The sequence below is a fragment of the Haliotis rufescens genome, unplaced genomic scaffold (assembly GCF_023055435.1).
Source record: "Haliotis rufescens isolate VD_foot unplaced genomic scaffold, xgHalRufe1.0.p SCAF_2, whole genome shotgun sequence".
Lineage (NCBI taxonomy): Eukaryota > Metazoa > Mollusca > Gastropoda > Lepetellida > Haliotidae > Haliotis > Haliotis rufescens.
Genome location: NW_025963890.1, coordinates 65312846 through 65327733, shown reverse-complemented (window position 1 = coordinate 65327733; position 14888 = coordinate 65312846). Strand labels below are relative to the sequence as shown.

At 40.5% G+C, this 14888-nt stretch overlaps 1 protein-coding gene across 1 annotated transcript; it reads left to right on the top strand.

Moving 5' to 3' along the window:
• The first annotated feature begins 4340 nt into the window (after positions 1 to 4340).
• Positions 4341 to 9722, top strand: LOC125382123. The gene is made up of 3 exons (XM_048400385.1): positions 4341 to 4452; positions 5629 to 5704; positions 6301 to 9722. The coding sequence occupies exons 1-3, from the start codon at positions 4443 to 4445 to the stop codon at positions 8282 to 8284; spliced, it is 2070 nt and encodes a 689-aa protein (XP_048256342.1). The 5' UTR covers positions 4341 to 4442; the 3' UTR covers positions 8285 to 9722.
• Positions 9723 to 14888: the final 5166 nt, after the last annotated feature.

The following is a 14888-nucleotide window of genomic DNA, read 5'->3' as shown; positions in this document are numbered from 1 at the left end:
TTGCCTGTGGTTTCAGTTTTCATGATTCAAGGAAACAGGTATTGACAATGTGAACGTTATTTGTAACATCCTTGGTACAACTTGACTTTCCCTGCTGACCTCGTTGAAATATTGAGGCAATTACAGTTATGCGAGTACGCCCAATTAGGTTGTGCCACTCAGTGATGCGTTCCTTGCTTTGACGTGTATGCAGGTGACGGGGACATATCGATTGTGATCGATGGACCGGGAGTCCGGTGACGCGGCAGCGCATCCACTGACTTTGTTGAAGCTAAAAATACTCCGAACCACGTCCACCGTCCACACATGCAAAAACTCTCCACTGAGGTGGATGTCATTGAGGGCACACGGACATCTGTACTAAAAATCCGACTTTAATCATGAGCTTGTGTTCATGAATCACTATCAGATAGCATCTCTACGGATGCAGAAGGGTCATATGCATATAATTGTAAACAGATAAACAGATACACGTAGATGAAAAAAAATCTAAAGAAAAATGATAAAACTTCTTGGAGTGATCTTGATTTTGGATCTGGAGAGATCGTCATTGGTACATTCTCAAAAATGTTGCTGTGCTGAGGATGGGGATTTGTCTTGGTTTGAACATTATTTTATTCCACAACTGGAAACATGGTCCTACTTTGTCATTATAGGATTGAAAATAATGTCTAAAGCTAGTGTTTCAAACTCCCAGACGCGCTGATGAAACCGTTTCGGATTGCAACTATGTCTAATTACGAATTGGTCTTCAGCAACCCATACTTGTCGTAAGAGGCGACTAACGGGAATGGGTGGTCAGGCTTGCTGACAAGGTTGATGCATGTCATCGTATTCCAGTTTCAAAGATCGATGCTCATAACCAGATGTCCAGACTCGATTATTTACAGACCGCTGTCATACAGCTGGAATATTGCTTGTGCGGCGTTAAACAACAAACAACCAAACAAAAAAGCCACCCTTCACTCCTTTTAACAATATAAGATATGTTGATATGTTCTCACAGGCAAAGGTAAGATAACGAGCAACAGACAACATGGAAAGCACGCCTGCTTTGTGCAAACGAATCATGTCACTAGAGGGGGTTCAGAGGCAAGTTCAGTCAGTAACAAGTGTGTCCACCCGTGCGCCGATGCAAGTCTGACAACCCCGCCACACTGAGGCTAAAGAGAGGGCTCGGAACGACAATATCCGCAACGTTCCTGCAAGATGTCGCAAACGTCGTTTAATTTCATCTCAAACATACAATAAACTACGGTAATACCGAACTCAAATGGACCACTAATTGTAGTTCGTTATAATCGTAGTTCGTTATGAATACTATACACGTATACAGCATATATACATCAAATGGCCGGGACCAAAAAAAGTTCGGTTTATCAGTCAGTTCGTTATAAGCGTGTTCGTTAAAAACGTAGTTAACTGTATTCCATTGGTGACATATTTGGACGTCTTGCAGACCAAGATAACACATTAATTAGCATTGTTCTCAGTCAGATACGTCTGCACAAATCTAGTAACATGTGGTCTGGCGTTATCATGCTGGAATAAAAGTCACAAAAACCATGTCCATAATCATTAGAAATTTCTACTACTAAAATTAGTCCATTGTCTGTTTCCGATTATATCATAAGCATGTGTTTTTGAATCGCTATCAAACAGTGATGACAACAGGTGTTAACAAATATGTGAGCTAGCCTGCCCCACCGGTGGCACGCGTCATAAATACATCAAAGGAAGTCAAATGTTCATCTGAAAAAAAGGGGCGGTCGGGTAGCCTATTGGTTAAAGCGTTCGCTCGTCACGCCGAAGACCCGGGTTTCGCTTCCCGACATGGGTACAATGTGTGAAGCCCCTTTCTGGTGTCCCCCGCCGTGATATTGCTGGAATATTGCTAAAAGCGGCGTAAAACCATATTCACTGACTCACTCACTCATCTGAAAATAACACATGAACATATTATGAAGGTCAAAATATTGAGGCAGTCATAACGCCACCACATTAAAAAAAGTGATCGCCTTCAAGAAGACAAGGCGTGAAGTCACGTTCACCTAGACGCCTGTAGACACGTGTCCAGTTTTGGTGAGGAAGAAGACGTGACTCATCGGTGAAGACGACCCTTCTCCTTGATGTGCTATCCTCCACTAATGCTATGCACCACTGGAGACGTCAGCGTTGATCTACTGCCGTCAAGATTTGCCTTCTTTCTGGGCGCCCAGCTCGGATGACATTGAGATGCGTGGACGTCGTCGGACTGTTCTCATACATACGCCACTGTTGCCAGGGATGACACAGGCTGTGGTAGCCGATGTCTGGGACCTGTGTCGCCGGGTCGTGGTTCGAATCCATATGTCTATACAAGGGGTTGTCACAGGCGAGCGACCACTACGGGGACGGTCTATGACGTGGTTGTCCTGTTGAGCATGGTCACTGAGACACGGCATGGTGCAATCTCATCAAAACGATCAAAAGAGGTGCTTTTCTGAACTCTGCACAACCGATGTTTGCTAAGAGTGTTAATAATATGGGATTGGATATCTGGCTCTTTATGAATAACATTTGAAGCAATATCTCTTGCAAAAAGAAAATGCAATGCAATGCGATATTTGGTTGGTTGCGTTTCTTTGATCTTTTCTTACATGAACAGAGTTTGTAAGTAAAAAACATTTACGTCATATTGTTTGTTGAATCTTCCTTCATGAACTTGTATGTTTCTGTTCAGCGATTTTCATTTAGTACTGATATTCACCGAATATACATCGAGTATACATATTTCCAATAGACTTCGACCGCCTCCGTGGTCTAGTGGTAGAGCGTCCGCCCGGAGAGCGGCCGCGTCATACCAAAAGACGTTAAAAGATGGTACTTGTTGTTACCCTGTCTGGCGCTCGGCATTATGAGGCTAAAACAAGGACTTGTCGGCTCAGTGTCAGTATACTGTGTCTGAGTGGGATATTCATGTTAAACTGCGGCATGGTGACCCAGTGAGCTAGCACTATAAATCGGCATCAGTCCGGACTAGTACAAGCAGCCACACAAACACATACACGTGCATGCACGTCGCTATATAAGTGCAATAATCTTGGACGCGACGTTAAACCCCATTTCACCTGACCTCCAATAGACTTCATTCTTTTAGTTCATATATTATTACTTATTCATAAAACATGCAACGATCAGGACTACGAATATTGTCATGCGAATTATGTAAGGGATATCTACAATACACGTTGCTGTTATAAAGTTGATAGTTTGTAATTATTTCAGTTTCAGTGGATCGATGCTCATGTTATCAATCACTGGGTTGTCTGGTCCAGATTCGATTATTTACAGACAGCCGTCATATAGCAGGAATATTACTGAGTGCGGCGTTATACAACAACAAACAAATCCTATACCTGGTCATATGCAGTCTTATTTAAGGAATATTTTTGTGTGCATTCATTGAAGTCTAATAGTCAAGCATTGTATAAAGGCGTAACATAATATTGTAAGAACATAACGTTTATCCACCAATATCATTTCGTTTTAAACATTAATTCTGTCCTTCTCGCACATACACTTTCACATGTCAAAGTATTAATGCGACAGTTTCGATTTAGATTAGTTCCTTGACCCGTGACACAGCATCGAGTTAGGAGGCGAACATTACATAAGGAAATTGTCCAATGGCTGAAAACACCAAACATGTTGGCCGTTCAGTGTGACACAACAAATGGATGAATTTCTCCCAAAACTTGACTTTAACTTCTTAAACATGTCCGTGTCAAACCTTGAAAAAAACTACCCTTTGTCCTCCAGGATCAAACCTATTGATCATCTCAATGAAAGTAATATCATATTAGCTTTTGTCGCACTACCTACCTACTGGCGTACATTGTATCTTAAACCTTTTTCAAAATCGGTACCTAACTTCTGAAGACTTTTGCTAAGTTATATCTAAAAGTAACATTTTAAAGAAAACGTGAACTTTCATTTCATCTATACATCCGCTTGTATGTTTGTTGCCGCACTCGACAATTTTCAAGTTATATGACGGTGGTCTGTAAACAATCGAGTCTGGACCAGACAATCCAGAAAGTGGGTTAAATTTAACGTCGCATCGGCATTATTTCAGCCATATAGCGACTGACAATCCAGTGATTGATATCATGAGCATCGATTAAGTCAGAAAGCCTGACCACTCGATCTCCTCAGTCGCCTCTAACGATTGCTGAAGACCTACTCTAACCCAGAACTCACTATATGTCGCGTTAACATAAATGCTCTATTTCCCTGTAAGGCGGAATGTGAACGGTAACACTCATTTCAAGAAGGAAATAAATTAACGCTACATATGATTAAAACTGAACTGAATAAGAAATCACAACCTTGATGCCGCATACACTAACCTTAGTGAAGATGACCGGCGGACGTGTTAGGATACCTAATCCTTTAAAGATATGACCTGGGGTATGTATGTATTTAAAGTACCCGCAAAACTTAGAGTCTAGAAATAGTTTTGGGTGACAGTTATCCAAATGTTAATCATGGTCAATCAGTCTAGTGCTTGTGCATGTTCATCTATAAAGTGGCATGTAGCACACTGTGTTAACGAAACTAAACATGATTTGGATTTCGCATTGTCGTATATGTTGTTTCATCAAGTTCGGTTCGCATTATTCAGTGTTCTGTGTAGCATAGCTGTTCATGACCAAGTGACAATGTGGCGGGCTTTGGATGGTTTGGGAAAGTGTTACTTAATAATATTTTCAAATTACAATTACCATTCAGTGTGATGTTCACGAGTGTTCAATAATATACAGTGCAAACTTCTTACTTCGGCGGGACACAGGTGGCCCAGTCGTCTAAGCGCGCATTTCGCTGTGCAGAGATGAATAGTTCGGGCACGCTAGAAACCTATGATGGGGGTTCGCCCCGATTATGTTTCCAGGTTTATCAGCATCATACGAGTGCGCGTGGGTTTCACCAAAGTGGTAACGTCCAAGAGCTGCATCACTTTTGTCTTTCCTCCCGCAAGAAGCTGACGCGTCGAGATATAACTGGACTACCTGAATAAGGTATCTAAGGATCTCGAAAAGATAAACATTGTCATTTTTGAGAGCATGGTCTGCTGGTTAAGAACAAATCTGAATTAAAGTTAGGAACCGTATTAATCCAGATATCGCCTCCAGACAATCTGAGAATCCACCATCAACATCAATAAGTACGACTTTGGTGTTTCTGCGGCAATCCAGAAACTCATATATCTTTGGGGGTGATCAATTTCACGGTTAAAATTACAAGTTGACGGGATATTGTTCCAAGGTTTTTGTATTATATTCATTCTGTGTGAAAAGAAAAATCATAAACTCATCATAAGAATCATCTTTGTTTGTTTCATTTTTGTTTTTTATCTTAAGCAACTGAGGGAAGTTACAAATATCTCTTGTTTCTAAACTGCGATTAATCATAAGGATATTTTGACCATTCGGATATATAAGTAATTTCGAATTAAATAGTGTTATTAAGTGGCAGTGCAAATTAATAAAGCAACAAAACCCTTTCCCTGACCCTGAAAGCAGAGTCGATTGTACGATTCAGACTGTATCTAAACACGCGTATGTTTCTGTTTATTCTTTTTTCCAGTATATACATCGCTGGGTTTTATTGGCGCATATATCCTGCTTCTACTCTTCATATCGGTTGTCCTATTGTTCGCCAAGTAAGTACAGAAAGCATTTCATAAGATAAAAGATTTTCTGCACGGGCTTGAACTTTTGGAAAGAAATAATGTTCCAGAAAAATATTGGAAATATGTTGTTATTGGAGAATCCGGGATACCATTGGTCTCCAGCAAGCCATGCTTGTCGTAAGAGGCGACTAACGGGATCGGGTGGTAAGGATCGATTCCTTGGTTGATGCATGTCATGGTATCCCAGAAGCGCAGATCAATGTTCATGATGTCAATCACTGGATTTTTCAGTCGAGACTCGATTATTACACACATATAATTATTTTGTTTTTCTTTCATGAAGGGATTCTGTGAAAATTCGATTGTTTGTTGTGAAATGCCCAATGGCGGGGTATAATTACACACAACCATAGAGATCACCACTCAATCATTTTAGTCGTCTCGAACATGGATAGGTTACTGGGACCTATCCTAATCTAATCACCATATGTGTATATGTATATCGGTACATATCGGTATAATTTAAAAAATAAATTAATTATTACCTAGTGACATATGTACTGAAACGTAATGTTTCATATTTGTTTGTTTTTTTAAAGATGAATTATGTTTCAATGTTTTCAAAGGAGACGGTGCGAACGAGGCAACAGTCTGTCTGACCTATCTTTCAGCATATTGGACATTGCTGCTATCTACCAGAACGAGGGAGATCCTATTCCTTTAAGAAAGAAGAAGAGAAGCCGGAACTCAGACTCATCATCGAGTTACAGTGACAGTGACGGTGACAGTGACGACCATTCGTATGAAGATTTAGGTGCAGTCCGGCCCGTGTCAGATGTTACTTGCGGTGCAACAGGTTGTGAGGAGCCTATTAAAACAGTAGCAGACACTACAGTAACTGGTAGGCCTCAGCCCCCTAAGAAATGTTCAACATTGAGCGGAATCCTCCTGAAGAAGATTGGTCGTGGATGGCGTAAAAGTGGTAATCGTTTTAAATCGAGCTACAAAGGAGCCCTGGCACGAGGAAGTGTTAGTTCAAATCTGACAAATGATTACGTTCCTGTAGACGATTCTCGAGGAGACAGCACCGCTTCTACATTTGAAACTAGCAAAATGGCGTACCTATCCAATACTAACAAAGCAGACGTATTCGTACCCGATGAAGACGAGAACATGGATATTGTGCTCAATCGACCTAATCCAGAAGAGGGGGACGATGTTCTCCTTCGAGAAACATCCGATGGGAAAACTCGTCAATCTTCAATGTCTACACTCCTCAGAACCTCCTGGCTCAACATGCAACCTGTTGCAGATGTGGACCTTGGGTCCATCTATGCATCTGCAGGCTCGGGTGTCTCCTTGGAGGAAACAGAGGGGATGTTCATACCCGAAGAGGATATTGCCCATCCTATATTGGAAGGTGCTGTGCCAAATATCCAGGAAATGTCACAAAATATCATTGACATGATCAGTAATAACTTTTCCTCCAAGAATAATATTGACCCATTTGATGATCAGTCACGATCAGCAGGACAATTTGCTATGCCACGCTTGTCTTCTAAAACGAAAACTTTGCCTCTTTCAAGAAACTTGCTCGAGGTGCACCCAATATCCAAAGAAACTACCACGACACATGGTACTAATTTCGGACGTGCTTCTAGAACATCCCAGTCCTCAGGATATGATGAATTAACAAGCATTAACACTGAGTCCCTGAATAAGCAGTCCTCTGATACTCGTGGACACGTGAATCCAGCTGGAACAGCTTCGCTTCCACGACTGCAATCAAAATCGAAAACCAGCAAACTTTCACGGAATCTCTCGGATACTCGCCGTTCACGTCATGGAACGCCTAAGATTGATGACACATTTTTTCCACCAATACCAAGATTATCAGATACCTTTGAAAATAAAGACAAACTACTTGGATTGCCGGAGAAGGGTGTTAAGAAAGAAGACTTGTCCTTTCCACCAATACCAAAATTTTCCAAGAGTCCTGGTAACTTCAAAGAAAAGGATAAACCATCAAACCAACCTGATGTGACAGACTACCCATCCCTTCCTTCCCCACGCAGTTCTGGGCTTCAAAGTGAATTGTCTACAAATGATACGATACCAATACAGAAACGCCCACTACCACCACTGCCATTGCCAGATAAGTCACAAACATACCATGCAGCACCCTCGATACCATCACAACCTATCAAATCAAAGCCAGCTGATCAGAAGTTCTGTGACAGAGATAGTTCGTTTTCAGACAGTCGAGGCTCTACATCTAGCGATGATCTGCAAAGCTTTGAAGGAGAGTATCAAAACACTGGTCAACGGCCAACTTCCTCATCACTGAAACTAGCGGGCAAAGGCGGTCCACCACCACCACCTCCAAGAAAGGATTCGAAACTTACTTCGCAAACACCTGCAAAACCCAAGCCTGGCCCTACTGCAATCAATGTGATGGCATTTTCACAAGTTACGAAGCAGCTCCAGGAGAAGCTTGCAATGAGGTTACCCGGGCAACCAATGCCAAGGAAACCGGATCCTCCTTCTTCAGAAGCCGGGCAACCAATGCCAAGGAAACCAGATCCTCCATCTTCCGAAGATGACATTTAGATTCAACAAACAAGGGGATGTATACATACTGACACTTGACTACATTTGGACTGAACTTTCCAATTCATTTAAGGAAACAACAGAACAATCTTATTATCATGATGACATACATGCATAAAATCGTTGCAGTTTTTAATTATACAAACTGCTGACATTAGAAAACTCAGCCGGGTGGCGGTTTCTGATAAAAAAACAATCATTTCTCGGGATGTGCCCTTTAGGCCACAGTGGAATCCAGAGTGGTTATTCTCTCGTGTTGACGTTATATATTTAATCTGTTCTTAAGTGACTCAATATGATATTTCCGGAATAATGTTAATAGCAGCATAGAAAATATGTTGTTATGTTTTTAAATACCATTAATTAACAAATCCGTACTTCATGACAGGCAAATATTTCATCAACTCAAAACTGGAGTCCATATGTAAACTTGTGAAACGTGGTTTGTGTTGATACTGAAAGTAAAGTGGTTATTGTTCTAGAGTGTATATATTTTTAATGAAAATAACACCCTTGTATTTTTAAAGGTTGTGGAGATCATGTTCAGCCTTCTTCTACATCACTGAATTGTTATTCATTCCTGTTTAGTTTCAGAGTCCTATGTTCCTATCGGAATCATATAAGCCTATCCCGACAAACGTGTACATATTTCAAGTATTATTTTTTCTTGATTTTTTTATACCAAAATATGTAAATATGTTTTAAAAACAAAGCTATTTTTCATCAATGAATAGAAACATGAATTTCCAATTTTGACTATTATTCACAGTTAGGATTTACCATATTGACCAGAGTTAGTATTGTTAAATTCACTTTATGTATGATATTTAAGAAACTTCAAAAATCGCGTAGTTTGTATTATATCTACAAGTCAAATATGATATATATAACTGCAAAGTCCACCGATTAGATATGTATTAACTAGCTTATATCTTTCAAATAACTGAACTATATCAATTAGTTTGTTTTGTTTTTTTGTATCATTTTTACAAATATGCGCTGATAGTAGTGAGTGAGTGAGTTAAACGCCACTTTGAACATTTTGTCAGCTAAATTACATTGCTTGTGTAATGTGTAACAGCGAGGCAGGTTGTATTTGTTTACCACTTTGGAAAAATAAACCAAACTTATTTTTGGTGCTACCAAACCATTTATAAAGGTGATGCATCTGAGACACGAACAAATGATGTGAGCATCTATGCACGATAAAGGGACGCATTCGACACAGTGAATCACGGCGCCCCGCCAGTACCCTCGAGGACATAGTAGAATGCAGGAAGTGAGTGCATAAGTATGTTATGCATTGTGTGTCATTATATATTCATGTATATTTGCTTTATATGTAAGAACGTGATTGCTATTTGATGGAAGGTAACAATGATATAAAGTGTTATGGAGTGGGGGGATGCTGACAGAAAATAAAACTACTTCTTGTATTTACCGTATGTTTATTCTTTGAATAGCATAGTGACTGAGTGGGTATAGTTTTACGCCGCTTTTAGCAATATTCCTATATCTCGGCAGGGGACGGGTGACAATTACTTCACTTATTTAACTTTACTTTTCTTTTACTCTAACTTTTAGATTGTCTGGTCCTGACTCGCCATCACTGCATTGTCATGATACTGTAATAGACTTGATGGTTGAATAGCGAGTGCTATCGGTCGATCAGGACATGTTTACACTTTTCGCGAACACATGGTACACAGAGTTGCTCCCCTTATACTTTTCTGTCGGTAACTGTGACTGACATTGAGCGACTACCGTTAGCACGGTTTTAGAGGGCGGCCGGGGCTCCAGTAGACTGACAAGCGACTGAAATTAGCATATGCTGAGCTCGTACGAGTTGCTCCCCTTTCCGACTGTGCAACGTCAATAAAGAGCTGTCAAAATATTGTACGCTCGAAAATGTTTAGGGGATATTTATTTGTCTGTAACATTCAAGTTACATATTTATCTCAACTAGTGACCTGACATGGTTGATATTTACATGAGAACATGTTAATTTGTCATGTCACGGGGTGAGATAAAAAACCACGAGGGAACATGACATCTTTGTCTGGTCATGAGATGAACTAAACATGTTATTATATTCAGGTTTATGATATATCGAGTTAAAGAGGACGATAACGAGGTATATCTGTAAGTTACGGTGATGGTTAGATTTATTACAGTTAAGGGAAGGTCATGATAATATTCCATATACAACCTGTGCAATGCACCCACTACTCCATTATGCTTGTAACGCCAGTGTATAAATACTATTTAACTGAACCTTTCAGGATTTCGTGTGCTTGTGTTTGAAATATGTAGTGAGCAAGTATTCTTTCATTAAGTGTCAGTTGCTGTTGTTAGGTCACGTTACTGCCAAAACACCAGGTGTACGGTAATGATGACGTGGTTTATGTCTGAACTGAAACCTATAGACAGCTAACATAAAATGGGGTGACACTGATGACCCACTAGGCTAAGGCGCCATAACCCGCTGTGCAAAGTTTCGTCCCTTGAACAGAAACCTATGATCGTGGGTTCGAATCCTGGGTCGCCCCGATTATGTTTTTAGGTTTGTCAGCACCATACCCTTCTCGTGGGTTTCACCAATGTGGTAAACGTCCGAGACCTGCATCACTTCGGGATTTCCTTCCATAAGAAGCTGACACCCTCAATATAACTGGAATACTGTTCACAGCGGCGCAAACCTCACTCACTCACTCACTCACTCACATAGAAGAGGCATACTTTCTTCAGTGGACCAACAGGTATTTAATAGTACACATATACTGCTTTTTAAGTCGATTGTACGATTCCGACTGTATCATGTGCAGGTGTTAATGAATCACTATTTAAAAAGTTATCCATCTTAGAAGGACTTTTTTACATTTCTAAATACAGATTAGAATTCAGTGTGTATGTTCAGACAGGTTTGATGACTCCTACATGAATTAACTGTTGTGTATGCGCCTGATACTCTTAATCACATGGAGTGAGTAAGTATGGTTTTACGCCGCTTTTAGCAATATTCCAGTAATTTCACGGCGGAGGACACCAGAAATGGGCCTAAAACATTGTACCAATGTCGGGAATCGAACCTTGGTGTTCGTTGTGACGAGCGAAAGCTTTACCTACTAGGCTACCCCAATGCCCTGAATGGCATAGGAGCATTTGGGTAAGATACTAACGAGCATGTTGTATCGATGACAATTACTTCACTTTTTAAACTTTACTTTTCTTTTACTTTAACTTTTAGATTGTCTGGTCCGGACTCGCCATCACTGCATTGTCATGATACTGTAATAGACTTGATGGTTGAATAGCGAGTGCTATCGGTCGATCAGGACATGTTTACACTTTTCGCGAACACATGGTACACAGAGTTGCTCCCCTTATACTTTTCTGTCGGTAACTGTGACTGACATTGAGCGACTACCGTTAGCACGGTTTTAGAGGGCGGCCGGGGCTCCAGTAGACTGACAAGCGACTGAAATTAGCATATGCAGAGTTCGTACGAGTTGCTCCCCTTTCCGACTGTGCAACGTCAATAAAGAGCTGTCAAAATATTGTACGCTCGAAAATGTTTAGGGGATATTTATTTGTCTGTAACATTCAAGTTACATATTTATCTCAACTAGTGACCTGACATGGTTGATATTTACATGAGAACATGTTAATTTGTCATGTCACGGGGTGAGATAAACAGCCACGAGGGAACATGACATCTTTGTCTGGTCATGAGATGAACTAAACATGTTATTATATTCAGGTTTTGCGAGCCAAAAACAAAATGATCTTATATGATATATCGAGTTAAAGAGGACGATAACGAGGTATATCTGTAAGTTACGGTGATGGTTAGATCTATTACAGTTAAGGGAAGGTCATGATTATATTCGATATACAACCTGTGAAATGCACCCACTACTCCATTATGCTTGTAACGCCAGTGTCTAAATACTATTTAACTGAACCTTTCAGGATTTCGAGTGCTTGTGTTAGAAATATGTAGTGAGCAAGTATTCTTTCATTAAGTGTCAGTTGATGTTGTTAGGTCACGTTACTGCCAAAACACCAGGTGTACGGTAATGATAACGTGGTTTATGTCTGAACTGAAACCTATAGACAGCTAACATAAAATGGGGTGACACTGATGACCCAGTTGGCTAAGGCGCCACAATCCGCTGTGCAGAGTAACGTCCCTTGAACAGAAACCTATGATCGTGGGTTCGAATCCTGGTTTGCCCCGATTATGTTTTTAGGTTTGTCAGCACCATACCCGTGCTCGTGGGTTTCACCGAAGTGGTAAACTTCTGAGATTTGCATCACTTCGGGATTTCCTCCCACATTAAGCTGACACGCCTCAATATAATTGGAATACTGTTCACATCGGCGCAAACCTCACTCACTCACTCACTCACTCACATAGGGGAGGCATACTTTCTTCAGTGGACCAACAGGTATTTAATAGTACACATATACTGCTTTTTAAGTCGATTGTACGATTCCGACTGTATCATGTGCAGGTGTTAATGAATCACTATTTAAAAAGTTATCCATCTTAGAAGGACTTTTTTACATTTCTAAATACAGATTAGAATTCAGTGTGTATGTTCAGACAGATTTGATGACTCCTACATGAATTAACTGTTGTGTATGCGCCTGATAGTGTCAATCACATGGAGTGAGTGAGTATGGTTTAACGCCGCTTTTAGCAATATTCCAGCAATATCACGGCGGAGGACACCAGAAATGGGCCTCAAACATTGTACCCATGTCGGGAATCGAACCCTGGTCTTCGCCGTGACAAGCGAACGCTTTAAACACTTGGCTACCCGACCGCCCCTACTCACTTAGAAGAAACGTTAAGTCGTATAACTGTATACTAAGTGGACACATAGGATGCTATAACCTCTACATCAAAGTTCTGTGGACCGTCGAATTGTATTGAGCTATCCGTGATTCGATACAAACGAAGTACACTTACACAAGTACAAGTACACACTGATGCCAACAAGGTCTTTAAATCGTTTAAAGCGACATGTCCAGTTAAAGCGATTCGAGTTAACGAGGTTTTCCAACACCTTTTCTCTGAAAGAGCGAGTTTTCCGGATTGAATGGATATCAGAAGAAAAAAACTCTATTTAAGTTTTGACAATAATATTACTGATGTACTGCACACTCATCATATACCGGGAAACTAACGGATGCTGTTATAGCCAATACCCCAAAATGCATGTATACTTGAGGGTTGTGAGCGTTAACAGGCTATACTCTGGATCAGGAAGTATGATGAAGAAGGGGAGAATTTCTGATAAGGGAAGTAGTCAAGTGAACTTCCCCCGCGCGTTCATCCGACACTTGACCCACTACATATTTAATAATATATTCCGGGGATACCGGGTGAGAATAAAGGGACCCGGTGACCTACGCTTCTCCTTAGACGCACTTAGTAGATTGGGTGGTCAGGCTCGGTAACTTCCTTTGTCGTCGGATCTCAGTTGTGTGGATCGATGCTCATCCTGTCAATCACTGGATTGTCTGATCTATACTCGATTACGTACTGACCGCCACCATATAGCTGGAACATTGCGGTGTTGAACCTAAAGAAAACCATATCATTTTGAAAGGAAATCATCTCCGATCTACAGATCTAGCTGTATAAGCAGTTTTGCACAATGGTGTGGTACACCGATACTTCCTCCTTTTGCCAGTAACAAGCCAACACTTTTTTGAACGTGATCACCAACTTCCCGGGACGCTGTGTTATTGCTGAAGTATTGCTGCCTACCACATATATCCTAAGTAGTCACAGAACAACATTTCCAGATGGTAACGATCGTAAAACATATTTTTTTACTTTTGTGAACATAGTTGTTGTGATGAGGGAAATGTAGTGAACCTCATTTTAGATTGTCGATAATCCTGTTTGTGAATGTAGCTTGGATTCATATATATATATATATATATATATATATACTGAGGGAAACAAATAAGGGAACACCATTTCATTGCAGTGTCCCTTTAATTATTCCCAGATTTTTACCCACACTGACATCCATAGCTGGGAACAAAACCTGGAAAACAATAAAGGAGCACTTGTATTTTCACGTGTTCCCTTGTTTCCCTCAGTGATGTATATATATATATAAAATGCCACACTTTTATTGATATCACTTGGCTGTCAATAACTTATTTCTCCAACTGGTCTTGTGCATTCATAGAGAGAGAAAAAAAAATTGAACATAGATTGTACAGTAATTGTGGTTATGAAAAACAAAAAACTACGCGCTGTGCGGTTGAAATGCATGCATTAGATGAGAAGAATGTGTGTCAGGTATCAACATACACATTAGACAACTGACTCGCTGCTTCCTGACCAGCTTATATCAGTGTATGGTTTTTCGTGTCAGCGTGTACCAGTTCATGTCTACGCGCGTGTATTCTTGTCAGCATGTGTTCTCATGTCAGCTTATGTGTTTATGTCAACGTGCGCATGTCCTCATGTCATTGATCTTTATTTATGGAGAATGTAAGCCTCCGGCCCATCTTCATACAGGTGGTCAGTCAGCATACAATACAGTTAACTACGGTTATAACGAACTCAAAGGGA

Bases quoted from the DNA above. Each gene is read 5' to 3' on its own strand.
- LOC125382123 (XM_048400385.1), top strand. The intron at 5,705-6,300 runs GTAAGTACAGAA...ATGTTTTCAAAG, and splicing joins GTTGTCCTATTGTTCGCCAA to GAGACGGTGCGAACGAGGCA.